The sequence below is a fragment of the Dermacentor albipictus genome, chromosome 6 (genome assembly GCF_038994185.2).
Source record: "Dermacentor albipictus isolate Rhodes 1998 colony chromosome 6, USDA_Dalb.pri_finalv2, whole genome shotgun sequence".
Taxonomy (NCBI): domain Eukaryota; kingdom Metazoa; phylum Arthropoda; class Arachnida; order Ixodida; family Ixodidae; genus Dermacentor; species Dermacentor albipictus.
Genome location: NC_091826.1, coordinates 107,093,207 through 107,111,500, shown reverse-complemented (window position 1 = coordinate 107,111,500; position 18,294 = coordinate 107,093,207). Strand labels below are relative to the sequence as shown.

The 18,294-nt window shown below is 49.1% G+C and overlaps 1 protein-coding gene across 2 annotated transcripts in view; it reads left to right on the top strand.

Annotated features, from left to right (window-relative positions):
* LOC135905005 (ATP-binding cassette sub-family C member 2-like) overlaps window positions 1-18,294 on the top strand; it is a 190,191-nt gene that overhangs the window by 163,544 nt on the left and 8,353 nt on the right. For both annotated transcript variants that reach the window (XM_070541223.1, XM_065436005.2), the window contains 2 exons: window positions 412-570; window positions 10,161-10,327. In XM_070541223.1, coding sequence (XP_070397324.1) covers window positions 412-570; window positions 10,161-10,327 — 326 coding nt within the window. The remainder of the gene's footprint in view (window positions 1-411; window positions 571-10,160; window positions 10,328-18,294) is intronic.

Below are 18,294 nucleotides of genomic sequence, written 5' to 3'. Positions count from 1 at the left end.
CACTATACATTTTAAATAAACGTAACGTCAGCAATGCGGCCTGTCGCTACACTGCTTGCATGCTAATCGCTTTATCGTCGACAGTATTCGACAGATCGCTGCTGACGTTATGGTTTTTTCTATATAGTTAGTCAGAAGTGGACAAACAACGTATTGCAAAGTTTATTTTTCACGTCACTTACTATGAGAAAGGAAAGTGTACGATACTTTGTGAAATAGCCTTAGAATGTTTGTGAAATAATAATGATCGCTAATGATACATTCCTTCCTACCACTGGCATTTACAATGTGTCCTAGGCATTTGTCAGCGTTCTGAATGCAACTGTTAGCCTGCCTTCCTTTAGCCATACTTCTTTTAGAAAATGAAGCAGCTTTGGCTCGATTTCAGTGGTTTGACGCGTACGCTTTCAGGTCGGAGTGGTGGGTCGCACCGGAGCGGGGAAGTCGTCACTGGTGCTTGCACTTCTGCGCATGCTCAAAGCCTCAGAGGGTCGCGTCCTCATTGATGGCGTGGATATCGCCGACGTTCCCCTCCGCAAGCTGCGAAGGAGCATCACCGTTATCCCACAGGTAAATGCAAGATGCCGACAGCCAAAAGTACGGCGCTGTTTACAAGAGTGCTACAGTACAGCGCTTGCCGCCCGCTCCGGTCAGGCCGGCACGTGCTAGCACTTTCCGCACAATCGCTTAGCGGAAACGCTAATGCGCATGCGTACAGAACTCACGCTGGCAAAAGTACGAGGATCGCTGCACTCGCTCCGATCTAACCGTTTGCAAAAATGTCCTTCACATGAACAAGAAAGGTATGTTCCTACCGAAACTGCATAAGTTTGCAAATTTTGCCGTAACGATACGTGGTCCATGTGCGTCTTTGTGTGGCTGGTTTTAGAAAGAAACCTGAAAGTCTTAGCTAATTTTTTTGCAGATCACGTCATCAATACTCAGCCGAAGGTAACACTTCCGTCAGGAACGATCATCTTTTATTTTCTAATTAGCCTAGAATTTACGTTGGCAGAGCACAAGCACTTTAACTGGCCGCGTACTCTGCTGAGGTAGACGAGAAGCAGTGATATATGACGGATAAGAATAGTGGGGATATGCTTTGTTTTCAAACCAGATTTTGTGGAGTAGCAGCCGCATCGAGTACGGCGCGCACTATATTGCAACTCGTCCCGCGTCCACCTGGAACTTCGGTCGTTTTTCAACCGAGCTGATGATAGCGTAGTCGCTCGCGTCTCGGCAAGACGCGCTTATCAAGAAATGCGAAAACTACGCCGTTCCTTGCAGTGCCTCGGTGCGCCAAATCTGAGCGCAGCGAAAGCGTATGTGGGGTTCAACTAAAACGGGTCCATTCGGGCAGCTGGGGCCGAATCTTATAACGGTTCGGTTGGGGAACCGTTCCTTTGGCCTCACCTGATTGGCCAAAATTTTGATTACGTCACAGATCGTCAGAGGCAGCGGGGCGGTATCGCAATTTTCGAATACGTCACGCATCTGTCAATCATCTTCAAAACGAACCGGTCGTAGGAACCGGCGAAGGGGTAGTCCGCTTTGGGTTCCGTTGCTGTGGCTTGGCTGTTGGCTTGTGACCCTGGCCGCGCGCGCCGGTCGCGCGTCCCCGGAGACACGCGGGCGTCGCGCGCGCGTGCGTTGGTTGCTTCGGAGGCTATTACTTGCCTTCGTCGTCTGCTTGGCGTTGCTCTTTCGGAGTCGACCACGGCTGGAAATGCGATACGCTTTCGAAGAAGTGACGGATAATGAGTTGCACCACCCTTGCTGGCTTTCTAAGTAGACCTTTTGCAGGCTACGCTATCAAATGGAGGAGACTCGGGTGCAAGCGTACGAGTGACCATTCCACGCAGAAGAGGGAATATTGCGCGCTGCGGTTCATCACCACCGGCCTGCATCTCCTAGAGCTCAGTCAGACGCGAAGCATTAATCGGAATTGCCTAGATCTCTGCTGCCGGCATTGTCCACAAAGTTGCTCTCGCAATTACTGTGTTGGCCGGTTGAAGGGCTGGGTCAGCTTTGCCGTGACCTCAGCTTCAAAGTCAATGCCAAGGAGATATTTGCATGGTGAGATCGAATTCCCAGTGCTATCGCCAGTGTGAATATCTCGCAGATCGCCGTTCAGCAGTCAGAAGGGTTCAACCTAGGCTGGTTCAGCGCTTCCTTCGTTTGGCTGATAAAACTATACATTCAGGATGGGAAGGCATTGTGGAGCTCTCTTATTTGGCTGCCCTTTATTCTCTAGCTCGGGAGTGCCATACTTTGTTTCTCAATTTCACGGCACAGCGCGCACCGTCAGCACCACACTCTTCGATTCGACTTCGCGCAGGCAATGCAGGGCCCGCATACCGTAATGTTCGATTTAAGTTCCATTGCTTCGATCACGCGACGCGCCGTGGCGCAGATCACAGGGATAGCGGCAGCGCGGCGGCGAGCGAGTCATGTCCGAGCCGATGACGAAGGGCGAAAAAAGAAGGAAAATTGATATAGTCAGCTAGTAAAGGTGTCCCTAAGAACCATTTCACGGTTTTGTCCCGCTAGCTACTTGAGAAGTGCTGCCAGTGCGTTCCTGTTGCATGCATCGTGCGAGCTCCAGTTTTGTACGCCTCAACCTCTTGTCATTCTTACAGATTCAAAATCTGCCCTTCAAAGGTTAGAGCACGGGTTCCCTACTGATGCCTTATGTCTTAGCTCCCTATGCTAGGTGCACAATCTCCATATCAAAGGCTTCGCAGTAAGTTTCCAATGGGTACCCTCGCACATAGGTATCATACGCAACGATATGGCGGACAGCCTCGCCCGTAGAGCGCTGTTTGGGAATCCATTGAGAAAAGTGCCTCAAGAAGACAAGAGACTCTTCAGAGAAGTGGTGTTGTGCCACTTCAGTTCTTTGTGGAGCTCCCCTCACAAGCCATGTCTGATCAATGGTCTCAAAAGAAACCAAGCCACTTCACTGCTCCGCATTCGCACGGGCTCTGCTCGTACCCTGCGTGGATGTATAAGACTGGCCTGGCGTTGTCTCCATTATGCTCAACGCGTGGTGTGTGTGGTGACATAGAACATTATTACCTTATGTGCTGTACTCTGTATAAAGAGGAAATTAGTGTGTTATTCGGGTCCCTCAAGAAGGCAGGAGTTCCTCACAGTTCTCTTCAGGACATTGTTTCCCCGCGCGCGAACCAGTTGTGTAGGAAGGTGGTCTCTCGCCTCTTTTTAATTTACCTGCTGGACACGGATTTGGCCTCCACATGGTGAACTTAGGAGTGACAATTTGTAGTTGTGAGGTCTGTGTCTGATTTGTGTGATTTATTTATTTTAAGCGTCGCTATGGTGGAGCAAATGCCGGCGGCAACTGCAAGGCTAATCCCACCAGTAGCCTACAATCACTCAACAACTCAACGGTCCCTCGAGTTTTGCGCTGCGAGTAATGTTCCATAGCGGTACGTGCTGCCCTAGCCAGCAGAGCGGCAGCAGCCTGCGGTGCCAGCGCGGCATGCCATCGACGTCGTGCGCGACGAGGCACCCGTCCCTCACGCAACGCCTGGCGCGCTAGTGCGCCAGCAGGTGTTACCCTTTCCCCCGCTCTGCTTCGTCGAGGCGCGCGCTAGTTACGTGGCGTCGCAGCCAATGTGAATTCATGTGTCCTTTTGCTGCTCCGAACGGATGCTCCGGATTTGACGCTTCCGCATCAATAACGCCCAGCAAATTACCCTTAGCTCATATGATTTGATTTATGAGGCGTTGGATCTTAAAGTGCTCATTACCTTACTGAACGTACTACCGATCATTTTCGTGGGGCTTTTGACCGCTTAATTGTCTGAAAATGTGCCGCACATCTAGAGCCAGATAATTTCTGTAAATTAACAATGAGCACAACTGACACCTGGTAATTGCTGTACCAGTCCCCTCAATCCTAAAAAAAAAACTCTTTTTTTTACGCGACTTCTCTAACACTGACCAGTGCCTCAACTCTTGCGAATGACGCCCCTGAGTAATGATATTGCTACGGCACAATATGTGCGATCACGAAAGGCCAGCAGTGTAAAGACGACGACGACGATTTAGAAGCTAGCGCGGGCTGTTGCCCCTTGGCCAAGCGCAGCGTATTTTCCTTGTAAATATATTTGTACATAGCTTGTCATCTGCGTCTTCCTACGTAACATATTTGGTGGAGGTGGACGTTCCCTGTACCTCGTCACGGAGCTTCGCAGTGGACGGTACGTCGAGCCTACCTTCATGGCTCCCGGCGACGCCAACCCGACTCCACCGGCTCCGACACCTGCTGCCACTTCGACGACCTACATCACCCTCTCCGCTCCCCGTGATCCTGGCGTATTCTCGGCAAAAGATGGGGAAGACGTCGAGGACTGGATCAGCCTTTACGAACACGTCAGCCGCCATAACCGGTGGGACCCAACTATCATGCTCGCCAACGTCGTCTTTTACCTCGGTGGCACACCTCGAGTTTGGTATCGGACGCACGAAGATGAGCTGACCAGTTGGGATTCGCTTAAGCAAAAGCTTCGAGACTTGTTCGGCAACCCCTACGGTCACCAACTTGCCGCGCAGAAGGCGCTTTCCGGTTGTGTGCAGACGTCAACGGAGCCCTACGTCACGTACATTCAGGACGTCTTGGCTCTGTGCCGCAAAGTTGACACCCACATGACTGAGTCAGACAAGGTTTCCCACATCCTCAAAGGCATTGCCGATGACGCCTTCAACTTGCTCGTTTGCAACAACGTAGCCACGGTGGATGCTGTTATAAAAGAGTGCCGCCGCCTGGAACTCGCCAAAAGCCGACGTATTGACCAGCAGTTTGCCCGTCTGCCCAACACCCCAGCGACATCTTCCTGTGCCGACGCTCCTCGTCCCAACAACACTGCCGATGTTACCAGGATCGTCCGGCGTGAGATCGAGGCCGCCTATCCGGCTGCCTTCGACTCCAGTCCCACCCCCACATCTGTAGTCACGGTCTCACTGATCCAGGCAGTTGTCCGCCAGGAGTTTGAAAACATGGGTCTTCACACCATCTGCTCGGCCCATCGCCCTGATACCCGCACGGCTTCTTCGATTTCGCCCCGTCCCGCATCTTCTTACCCACCACGTTTCCGCAACCCATCTGAATGGCGCACTGCTGACGACAAGCCTATTTGTTTCCACTGCCATCGCATCGGGCACATTTCTCGGCACTGTCGTAGTCGCTGGAGTTCCCCGATCCGGTCTACTTCTACTGCCTACTCTCGCCCCTCAGGTGGCCCTTCTCGTCCCTATGCCGCACGCTCCGATAATGCCGCCACTGATTCTCCTGCAACGAACCGCCCCTATTCTCGTTCGCCTTCGCCCCAACGACGACAATCTCGCTCTCCCCAGCCCCGTCGCTCCTATTCGCCGACTCCCTTCGGACGCCGCTCCCAGCCGGAAAACTAGACGATGCAGCGCCTCGAGGTGACGCTGCATTGCCCCCTACGCCGCCAAATCCTCTACTGACTTTGCCCACTCATCTGAACCTTCTTGACGTGCAAGTCGACGGTGTTTCTGTGTCTGCTCTCATAGACACTGGGGCGCATTTGTCCGTAATGAGCGCTGACCTTCGTAACCAGCTCAGGAAAATTATCACGCCCGCCACGACGCCTGTTGTCCGTGTCGCCGATGGCGGAACAGCCCCCGTCATTGGTATGTGTACCGCCCGCGTCTCCTTCGCCGATCGCTCAACAATCGTGCTATTCACAGTCATCGCCCACTGTCCCCACGACATCATCCTCGGCTTAGACTTCCTCTCCACACATTCTGCTCTCATCGATTGTTCCGCCAGTACTCTCCGCCTTGACCTGCCTGTTCTGGATCCTGCTGAACCACACCCCAGTCGCCTCAGTTCCGCCGACTTCGTTCGCTTGCCACCATCGGCACTGACCTACGTTGACCTAGTGTCATTCCCACCAGTCCCCGACGGTCACTACATCGCGGCTCCTATGCCAGACGTCCTCCTTACACACGGGATCACAGTACCCCATACAGTTTTATCTATTACGGCGAATTGCGTCTGCCTGCCAGTGGTCAACTTTGGCTTGACGACACAAGTGCTGCCACGTGGGATGTCTTTGGCCCAGCTTTGTTCATTCGAGGATCACTCAGTAGCATCCATTGCAGTAGACGACACTTCATCCGATACTCCTCTCCCATCGCAGTCGACAAATTGTACCATCGCTGACTTCCGGAAAATGATTGCCCCCGACTTGCCCTCCGAGCACGCTCGTGAACTCTACCGCGTTCTGTTTTCCTACCACGATATTTTTGACTTTAACGATCGTCCTTTAGCCCAAACTACAGCTGTCAAACATCGCATTAATACCGGCGATGCCCCTCCTATTCATCGCCGCCCGTATCGAGTGTCACCAGCTGAGCGTCAAGTTATTCACGCAGAAGTTCGCAAAATGCTTGCCAAGAACATTATTGAACCGTCATGTAGTCCTTGGGCGTCACCGGTTGTGCTGGTAAAAAAAGAAGCATGGCTCATGGCGCTTTTGCGTGGATTATCGGCACCTTAACAGGGTTACCAAAAAGGACGTGTATCCCCTACCTCGGATTGATGACGCCCTTGACTGCCTCCACGGTGCTCGCTATTTCTCCTCTATTGACCTTCGCTCCGGCTATTGGCAGATTGCCGTGGACGATCTCGACCGCGAGAAGACTGCCTTTGTAACACCCGACGGTCTTTATCAATTCAAGGTGATGCCGTTCGGCCTATGTAACGCTCCTGCCACTTTTGAACGCATGATGGACTCCCTTCTTCACGGTTTCAAATGGTCCACGTGCTTGTGCTACTTGGACGACGTTATCGTATTCTCCCCAACGTTCGCTACGCACCTCGAGCGCCTCTCAGCAGTCCTGGACGTTTTTCGGCGAGCCGGTCTGCAACTCAACGCATCGAAGTGCCAATTCGGCCGTCGCCAGATTACCGTCCTTGGACATCTCGTTGACGCGAACGGAGTGCAACCGGACCCAGGCAAGATCCATGCTGTTACGCACTTCCCTGTTCCGAAGTGTGTCAAGGATGTGCGCAGCTTCATCGGCCTTTGTTCGTACTTCCGCCGTTTCGTGAGGAATTTCGCCGCCATAGCACGACCACTAACCGACCTTTTGAAAAAAGACGCTCCTTTCCAGTGGGGCGACAACGAGGCCTCTGCATTCTCTCATCTAATCGACATTCTCACAACGCCTCCCGTTCTGGCCCATTTCGATCCTTCTGCGCCTACCGAAGTCCGTACTGATGCCAGCGGTCACGGAATTGGAGCAGTACTGGCACAACGCCAGCGTGGCCACGACCGTGTTATCGCTTACGCCAGCAGGCTCCTCTCACCCGCGGAGCGCAACTATTCCATCACTGAGCGTGAGTGTCTGGCCCTAGCTTGGGCGGTTGCGAAATTCCGCCCATACTTATATGGCCGATCCTTTTCCGTTGTCACAGACCATCACGCGCTTTGTTGGTTATGCTCATTGAAAGACCCTTCAGGAAGACTTCGTCGCTGGGCCTTACGCCTCCAAGAATATTCGTTCTCTGTCACCTACAAATCTGGCCGACTACACAAGGACGCTGACTGCCTGTCTCGCTACCCGGTTGACGAGCCTGACGACGCCGACAGTAGTACCGCCGACGGCATTTTCTCTGTGCCTGCCTTCGCTAACATCGCCGATGAGCAGTACCGAGACCTATCGCTGCGAGTACTCATCGAGCGTCTGCGCTCTACACCTACCGACGCATCCGTTCGCCGATATGTCCTCCAGGGCGGCATTCTGTACCGAAGGAGCTTCCTCCCTGATGGCCCTGATCTTCTTCTTGTCGTGCCAAAACATCTACGACAGACTGTGCTCTTTGAGATGCATGACGCACCCACTGCAGGACATCTTGGGGTAACCCGCACGTACGACCGCGTCCGCCGCCGCTTCTATTGGCCTGGTCTCGCTCGCTCCATTCGACGCTATGTTGCTGCCTGTGATCCCTGCCAGCGTCGGAAGACACCTCAGGTGCTACCTGCCGGTCATCTCCAGCCGATCACCGTCCCTGTGGAACCGTTCTTTCGTGTTGGATTAGACCTGCTCGGTCCCTTTCCCACGTCATCCTCTGGGAACAAATGGGTAGCCGTCGCTACTGATTACGCCACCCGATACGCTATCACTCGGGCTCTCCCTACCAGCTGCGCCACTGACGTCGCGGACTTTCTCTTGCGTGACATTATCTTGCTTCACGGCGCCCCGCGACAGCTGCTTACTGACCGTGGTCGAAACTTCCTCTCGAAAGTTATCGCTGACATTGTGCGTTCCTGCTCCATTCAACACAAACTGACTACTTCATATCATCCTCAAACCAATGGCCTGACAGAGCGGTTAAACCGTACTCTTACCGATATGCTGGCCAAGTACGTTTCCAAGGACCACCACGACTGGGACATTGCCCTTCCTTAGGTAACATTTGCGTACAATTCTTCCCGGCACGACACCGCCGGATTTTCTCCCTTTTATCTACTGTACGGTCGCGAACCTACCTTGCCCCTAGACACGGCACTTCCTCCTGCTGCGGTCTCAACAAGCGAGTATGCGCGCGACGCCATCGCCCTCGCCGACCATGCACGCCAGCTTGTCCGTGCTCGACCTACGGCCTCACAGACCACTCAGCAGTGTCAGTACAACGCCCGCCATCGTGACGTACAGTTTTCACCTGGTGCGCTCGTGCTCCTGTGGTCGCCCTCTCGTCACGTCGGACTTTCAGAGAAGCTTCTTTCGCGATACACAGGGCCCTACCGCGTGCTGCGCCAGGTGACGCCTGTGACTTACGAAATTGCTCCTGTGGGCTCAAGCTCGTCCTCTCCTGTGGCATCTAGTGATGTCGTACACGTCAGTAGGCTCAAGGCCTACTACACTGCTTCCGAGTCCGATCTTTAGTCGCTCCGGGACGGCGCTTTTGCAGCCGGGGGTAGTGCTACGGCACAATATGTGCGATCACGAAAGGCCAGCAGTGTAAAGACGACGACGACGATTTAGAAGCTAGCGCGGGCTGTTGCCCCTTGGCCAAGCGCAGCGTATTTTCCTTGTAAATATATTTGTACATAGCTTGTCGTCTGCGTCTTCCTACGTAACAATATTAAGCTGTGCGCGGGAGTATATACTGAATCAGGTGCTTTGAAGGCTGTCATAAATGTGTCCGCTGCGGTGCCTTACTTGTAGCGTTCGAAGTCCTTTGCCTTTAACACGCAGTGTGAGCTTGAATTAACCAGGCAGTGCAGTGCTATTGACCATAGTAACCTGCAATAACTTTCTGCTTTGAGCCTACAAGAGAGTTCAAAACAGCTGATGTATGACGCACAGCCCCACTATAAGGCTTGGCTTTCAATATCAGGAAAAAATTAGCAGAGGTGACCTTATAATAAAATGTATAAGAAAACAGATGTTACTCAGCCTTCAGCTGTGCTTTTCTTGGAACCCTGTGTGGATGCAATAGTCTCTGACAACAACACCTTCATTTCTATAACATATGTTGCATTTGTATAATTGAGAACTGTTAAAATAAGTGTTGTGTATTTTCCTTGCATTCCCTTTCTCTTGTTTACGCTCCCCCTTATGTAATACCCGAACAGCCGTCTTTAAATGCTAATAAAGGATTATAATGATGAAAATTTGGGAACAAATAGAACAGAGCGCTTAGCCCGTACTAAAGAGATAATTTGTTGTATAAAGCCTCAAGAAAGGGTTCGAAAGGGCTCACTTATAATATATATAACTTTTCTATACGTTCTTGCATTCTGCTTAGCAGAATTTAGTACACGTAGCCTCCTGGAGTAACGGTAAGAAAGACAGCACGTAATTTCACGTAAACACCTTTGACAATGGTTTTCTTTTGTTTTTGGAAGGACACAATAAAGGTCACTGCTGAGCTAGTAGTCAAAGAAGTTCTTATACGAAACTGTCATCCACTATCGGCCATTGGTGGAACAGTTCTCTTATGGCGCCAATCGCTGTCAATAACAGTGGGTACCTGAAGTGTTGCCAGTGAGGGAACGTTCTTATTTTGGACGTGTACGGGTCCTGTATTCTACGTTGAAGTACACGGTTCGTTTTATAGCTGGGATGCACTCAGAAAAATTCTGTCAAATTTTCAGGACCCAAGCATGGTTAGAGGCACACTGCGAATGAACCTGGATCCTACAAATTCCCACACAGACGAAGAAATCTGGCAAGCGCTTGAGAAAGCACACCTTGCAAAAGTAGTCATCGGTGACGTCAGGGGGCTGCTTCTGAAGATTACGGATGGTGGCAGCAACCTTAGGTGAGCAAGGTTTCTAGCTAAGCTGTTATAAAACTTATTTATAGTTATCGCCATAGCGCCACATATTTTAGTTGTCATTCCAGCAAAAAATATATTGTCATGTGAGGGCAATTGCTGTAGCACATTCGTACGACTATCGCTGAGAATGTCACAAACCGAAAAACTATATGCACTCGAAGAAAAGAGACAGTTGTGGTAACTCTTTTTTGGGGTGTACTTCAAGTGTACGCTGCGCTTACACCATTTCTCGAGGTATCCGAAGGGGCACGTTTATTCTAGTTATGAACAAGCAGTGGAAGTGCAGTCCAATGTGAGAGCAAACTGAAGAGTTGTAGCAACATGTTCTGATGGTGAAATTGGTTCTTACGATACCTCCGGGGAAGTAACTGCTCCAGGCTGCACGCCGTCTCCGGTGTCTTTTGTGTTATTTTTTCTTCAATTTCAGCATTGCCTGATATTGCATGAAATGGTCTGACAATCGTGGCTACTGGGTTGCTACGACATCTGTCAATGGGGATGCGCAACGCCGCCAATGGAACAAGTTTCTCGTAATGGCTATTGCTATTAAATAAAAAAAACGAAGGCACTGCACGGACATAGTCAGACTGTGATATAGCGTATTACAACTACGCGCGCGGAACAGCAAGACCCATAGAGGACGTTTGTGTAGCGCATGTCTTGTGGGTGAGTTGTGCTGTGGTTCAGAAAGACTGAAAAGTGGGGGAGTTGCTACTCGCTGTTTGTATAACGTTACGCTAGACGCTTTGTTACAGGTAAATGTTGCCGCAGAACTCATCGAAGATGATTGTCAGGAAAGAGAGAGCGAAGAACAAAGCAAAATACAGTTTCCTACCTTGCGCTGGCAGAGGAACAAAAGAAAGAGCAAAAGTAGATGAAAAATACAGTGCAGAAGAACATCAGGAAGAGAAGAACTCATGGGCAAGTGAAATCAAAACACGCTGAAGTATTTATAATTGTTCGCCCAGGCAGTTGTGCGAAGGAATCGCACACTCTTCTTTGCTGACAATCGGCGAGGCTACTTTTGAATTTTCTGTGCCCGAAATTATGATTGGTCGTCGTCCACACTTTTGCTCAGGGGATGCCAGCGCTGCACTCTGTATATCCAGTACATATATCGCCCTTTGAGCAGTTGTAGTGTGCCGGTTGCCTAAGAGTACACGGATGACATCCGTCAATGATCGTAGCGCGAATACGGCATGTCTATCCGCAATTGGTATCTCACTAGCACGTGTGCTGCACGTAAGAGTAGGGGCAGCACGCTGCGATTCTTTGACAACCCTTGCGCACGATAGTGCCGGCCATTGTTTGGAACATCGGATACCGAAGCAGCGTCAGCTTCGGTATTCGATGTGCCCTCAATTTCGATGAGTACGCCGCTGGAGAGAATTACTGAAAATGTAGACGTCACCTTCGCAGCAGCTGTATTCTGCCTATGAGACTTCCCAACGTCGTCGGTGGTGGCGTCTCCACATGTCGAATTTTACAGCGAAGCTGTTAGCCTCCATTTGGTCAGGGTGTTTCGTGACATCATCCTCACGGAAAAAAAAGAGCATTCAGCGATTGAAGCGAAAAGTGCATATATTCTTTGGTATCACATGTACAACATACAGCACAGTATTAGTTTCACTAAATAGCAAGCACGAAACAAGCATCCAAACCACGTCATTCATGATAAGGCGCTCCTGGTAACAATGTGAAACACATATACCTATCAATTTCCCGGTAAAGATTGCTGTTGTGCAAGCTTCCGCGGCGACAGCAGCTTACAATGTGAGGAGTGACGTCACTAGCCTTTCGTATTGGTACGGAAGGATGAAAGAGAAGAGAGGAAGAAGATCGCGGCACGCGCTGGCTGCTGTGTGTTGTTGGCGGTCAGCTATCTTTACTCTGACTCATTATGTATGTATGTAAGTATGTATGTATGTATGTATGTATGTATGTATGTATGTATGTATGTATGTATGTATGTATGTATGTATGTATGTATGTATGTATGCACGTATATATATATACATATATATATATAAAGTACGAGTTAAAATACACTCATTTATTTACATGTATCCATCTTGATCCCTTCTTTCTCTTCCTTCTCCTGCTCTTGTCTCTTCTGTCTTCTTCTTCTTCGCCGGAACATCACATCCTCCCGGACTTCGGTTTTCATCCCTCCTGGGATGATAGGGTATGACATTTCCCACTGTTGCTATTTCAGTTTTTCCTTCCGGTCCCAAATAATGTAGCGATTTCAAGATTCCTTGTTGCTTGACGGTCTTTATCACTGTGTAGGGCCCAGAAAATTTGGACTTCGGTCCATCTAAACTCCTCCGGACTAAAACTGTATCTCCAGGCTCTATTACAGGCATCTTTGAGCTATGTCGCAGATCGAAGTGTCTCTTCATTGTTGATCTGTAGCGTGCAAGCTCCTCTTCCGTCTTGCGCCTTTCCTGCAGTTCTACTTTCCCAACGATTCCAAGGTCGTAGTCGGCCGGTAGCCAAGTTGCTTCGCCTGATGCAGCAAAGTTAGGCGTGCATCCTAATCCCATGGTATGACAATGATTGTGGTGCCTGACTGCTGCTTCCAAGGCACACTTCCACCCTCCATGGAAATCATGGTAAATTGCGATGAATGTTTTCAAATCCCGAATGAGCCTCTCAGCTAGGCCGTTTCCTTCTGGATGGTAGGGTGTGGCAAATCTCAGGGCAATTCCTCTATCACGGGCCCATTCTTGAAGCTTCTTACTGCGGAAAGCTGGCCAGTTGTCGGAGACCACTACCTTGGTGTTCTTGAACATATTCCGCTCCAGTAACGTCAAAACAGAATTGGCGTCTTCCTTTCCTGGCTTTGCAGCTGCCGTGCGTGTGCATTCATCTATTGCAACAAGGAATGCCTGAGTCTTACTGACTCCCTCTCCAGTGAAAAGTCAGTGAAAAGTCGGAAATAACGACCCTCTATGTAGCTTCTGAAATACCGGAGTGCCATCACAACAGCCAGAGCCTCTTTTTCTGTGGTCGTATAATGTTCTTGAGCTTTTGAGAACGTAGAAGAATAATAGCCAATCACCTTGAGCTGGCGTCCTTGCTGTTCCTTTGTGTCTCGTTGATAATGAACGGCCACTGTACCATATTGTGAAGCGTCCGTAAACAGCTCGAAAGGCTTGTTGAAGTCAGGTAGCACAAGCACAGGGTCCGACGATATAGCTTCAACAAGGTACTCGTACGCTTTCTCGCACTCTTCACTCCAGATAAATGGCACATCCTTTTGCGTCAGCTTGGTGAGGCATCGTGTCTTTGCAGCGTAATCCTTAATGAACGCACCAAAATGACCGGCGAGTCCGAGGAAAACACGGAGTGAGTGTAGGTCATATAGCTTGACGAGCTTCTTCATCCTTTGTATAGACTCCTCTTTGGTTGTTTTAGTTTTGCCGTCAAAAACTCTTCCTAGAAAGACAACATTTGTCTGAAAAAATGAACTGCAGCATTTGCTGTAGTTCGGCCTTTAGCCAGGTCTTTTTCTCGTGGGAAAGACTGTACGGCTTTTTACGCACTACTGTGACGTCACGAAGCTTAAATGGTACCTCGAAGACATCTGCTGCTGGCAGGTACGTCTCAACACAAATAAGTTCGGGAAAATTTGTCAGTATCTCATCAGCATTTCTAACTCTTCGATGTGAATTTTCAATTCCACGCAAGTTAGGCTTAAATGATCCGTCAGTAGTCACTTCGTCTCTCCAAGAAATATTCATCTTCAATCGCTTCATATCAGGCCTAGATAAAATAAACAGGAAATCAACACCCTGCATGACAAGGGCATCTACTTTTAGGTGATGTCCACCAAATGCAACCTCTACTTCTGTCCAGTGTTGCAACCTTCTAGTTTTTCCATCATAGCTTTGAACACTAACTATTCTTCCTTCATACACCTTGCTCGGTTGGATGATTTCCTGATTTACCAGGCTCACAGATGCTCCAGTATCAACCAGGGAGTCCAGACTTTTTCCATTTACCATCATTTTAACAAATAGGAGATTTGACTTCAGAAGGTATACATTTTCCATCGTGTCACATTGGTCGGACTCGGTATTAAAATATTCTACCGTTTCGCCATGTGCGTCAATGCTCAGTGGTAGAGTACTATGCCTTTTGATGGGACCGTGAATCAGAAAATCACTGGACACATACTTAAGGCAAGCAAGTAAGTCATCCGTGGAGGTTGGACGGTGTACACAAACCTCTCTTTGCGATTCGTTAGTCATGCCTTGAATTATCAGGGGAAGGATTGCAAAGTCCGGTAGATTAGGGTCGGCAATGTAGAGTAAACGTCTCTTCTCGAAAAAATAATCCATGACTGTCCCTTCTCTGTGTCTGAAAGCTAATGCGTCGTCCCATCTGTAAACCGGATTTCGCTCAAAAGCAGAAAGAAAACTATCTTTTCACTTCTGCCATGAATCACGGCATTGACTTGCGATTCGCATGTCCCACCATTTTCTGGCATTTTCAGATAAAAAAAACGGCGCATGTTACACACTTTGTCGTCCAATGACGTCCAGTGGTTTTGCGCACATGCATATTCATAAAATCTGAGCCACAAGTTAGCGGCATTAGACACCCCATCGAAACTATCGGGCTTGAACTCTTCTTGATGTGGTTTCTGTGCTCTTAGTGAGTCGCTAACTGCTTCGAAAATCAGTCGCTGTTGCTCATACTGCGTGGTCCGCTGCTGAAACAGCGCTTGCAACAAGCCGTTATGCGTGTGCTCAGTCTCGTTCTTGGAATCTATCCTTGAATGTCCCGGAAACATAACCTCAAATTCAGACATAGAAGCAACGATTCTTACCACACCTTTCTCAACGAGGGCCGCTTCGTTCAGTTGACTCTTCTCAGCGATGATGCGAAGCAGTTCCGATGAAGTCGCTGATTCCTGAAGAAGCACTGGATCTTCGCCGTCAAGCTGGTAGGTCTTCACGGTCGTCTGCCCATATGTTCTTCTTGCCAACGTCACTTCAAGCCACATGGTCGGCTGCGCCAAATATAAATTACGAGTTAAAATACACTCATGTATTTACAGGTATCCATCTTGATCCCTTCTTTCTCTTCCTCCTCCTGTTCTTGTCTCTTCTGTCTTCTTCTTCTTCGCCGGAACATCACTATATATATATATATATATATATATATATATATATATATATATATATATATATATATATATACATATATATATATATATATATATATATATATATATATATATATATATATATATATATATATATATATATATATATATATATATATATATATATATACCAGAAAAAAAGCAGTTCTGGGTCCGGGTAAATATTCACAGTGAAGTAGACGCGCGTATGAAGCGGTTTATTGACGTTTCGGCCGGACCCCGGCCGAAACGTCAATAAACCGCTTCATACGCGCGTCTACTTCACTGTATATATATATATATATATATATATATATATATATATATATATATATATATATATATATATATATATATTGACACTTGTACATGTTGATCTTTCCCGGGTTACCACGTTTCACCGCCTAACAAATGTTATTTCACGGCGCAGGACGCGCCTGCATGTTTGGAAGTTTCTGGAATGTTACCGATGGTTCTATCCGCTGTCTGTTGTCGCCGAACCTTGCGTAATCTGATTGCATGTATGCGTGACACGAATGGTGTGAACCTTTGTGGAAGGCACGCGGGTCCCAGCGATTACTCTGGAACATTCGACGACTGCTGTATAAAAGCCGACGCGCTTGACCCGCTGATTAGATTTTCGCCGATCGCCGACCGTGTTCGCCGCTATCGTTGTGCTATAAGTGTAGCCTGTTTTTGTGGGCACAGGTTCACCCAATAAAAGTTAGTTTTGTCTTTCAGAGTATTGCTACTGTGTTCTAGAACGTCACCACCACGTGACAATATATGTTATTCTATGCTCCCAACATCCCCGTAACATATTGGTGAGAGCTGCGGGTTACCACGGCTGGAAACGGAGCTCCGCAGTGGACGTCGCATCACCGTCCGCACCATGAATGACGGTGAGCACTCGTGATCAACGTCGTTGTCGCCACCAGCGCCGCCATCTCCCGCTACCTCGCTGTCCCCTTTATATGTGGTTGTGCAACCCAAGGATCCCAGAACTGTCTGCTGGACTGATGGCGCTGAGGTTGAAGAGTGGGTTCCTATGTACGAACGTGTGAGTGGAATCAACATATGGGACCCTATGCTTATGCTAGCTAACATGTTATTCTACCTAAAAAGCACGGCAAAGGTGTGGTACGAAAGCCATGAAGAGGAGCTAACCAGCTGGGACCAATGCAAAGAAAAATTGACAGATTTGTTTGGCAAACCTGCCAGCCATAAAATTGCCGCAAAGCTGGAACTGGCCCCCTGTACCCAATCCCCCACGGAGTCCTATGTCTCGTACATTCAGGACGTGCTGGCACTTTGTCGTAAAGCCAATCACGACATGACAGAATCTGAGAAGGTCGGGCACGTGCTTATTGTATTGCTGACGATGCGTTTAATCTGCTCATGTGCAAGAGCTGCTCTACAATTAATGCAATCATCAAAGAGTGCCGACAATTCGAGCAGGCCAAAAGCCGACGCATCTTGCAACAACTCGCCAGACTTCCCTATACTGCTGCAACGTCGACGTGTGAAGATCAACCCACACAGCAGCATTCATCGCCATCAGAGGACGTGATGCGAATCGTTAGAAGTGAACTGTATGCGATGGCGCCCGCAGCTTTCTGTTCGCGTAGCCCTGATTGTATCGGGCGGTGCCGCAGGCAAGACATGACCAGAGGCTCCAAGCAAGGGGAGCGGAAAGCGTCCCCGTTTATTCAACAGCCGTGCATATATACACTAAGTGGGAGAGGGTGTGTTCCCTCACCACAATGTGTCATGAGCGATACCGATATCTGTCACGTCACACGTGCCATAGATGCGAAGCCAGCGCTGCGCCAGATACGATACACTGATGCTACTACATTTTCAGTTCCCCTCGTACAAGTCATCGTTCGCCAGGAACTTGAAAACATTGGTCTACAGTCTGTGTGCTGTCGCCAATTCCAGAGCTAACGAACGCCCTTCTACTATTCTCGCTCCACCCGAGGCTTCTCTCCGCGTTATCGCAACCCGACTGAGTGGATAACTGCGGACGACCAGCTGATATGTTTCACCTGTCGCCGCATTGGTCACGTTGCCCGATGCTGTCGCAACTCGTGGCCCTCGACACCTCGCACGCCGACCAACCTGAGCCGTTTTGATGGAAATGCCGGCAATGTTTCGCAAACCGCTGAGTCTAACGGCGCGGACAACCCCTTCGGAAAACTAGGAAATGCAGCCCTCAAAGGTGGCGCTATATTACCGATTACTGCAGCAAATACTCTGTCTGTGCCCACAAGGAGAAGTGTAATTCACGTTAAAATAGACGATGTACCTGTCCAAGCACTCGTCGACACCGGAGCCCACGTATCTGTGATGAGTGCTAGCCTACGCAGACGTTTAAAAATTACCGACGATTACGTTACTTCCTAATGCGAAATTTGAGCGCAGCAAATAAGCTGTTTCACCTTTTCGATAGATTGAGGCAAAGAAATCGAGCAACACATGTATGCGCTATCACAGAATTTTTTTTTATTTTTCACACGTATTCCTTTAACAAAGACTCCACTAACAGTTCTTGACAGTCATGAAGGAAGCTTTGTGGTCGGAGAAATAGACTGATATATGTTCGACTTGGTACACCAATGCTTGATTCTCAAAGACGAGATCTATACAAGTGCCTCGCGAGGTTGTCACAGCCGTGGGACGCGTTACGAGCGAGAGGAACGGGATGTTCTCCCGCATAAGTGTTAGGAAATTGCTGTTTGTCTTTGTGTCAACATTAAAGTCCCCCACTACTAACATCGGTGTGGATCGATGG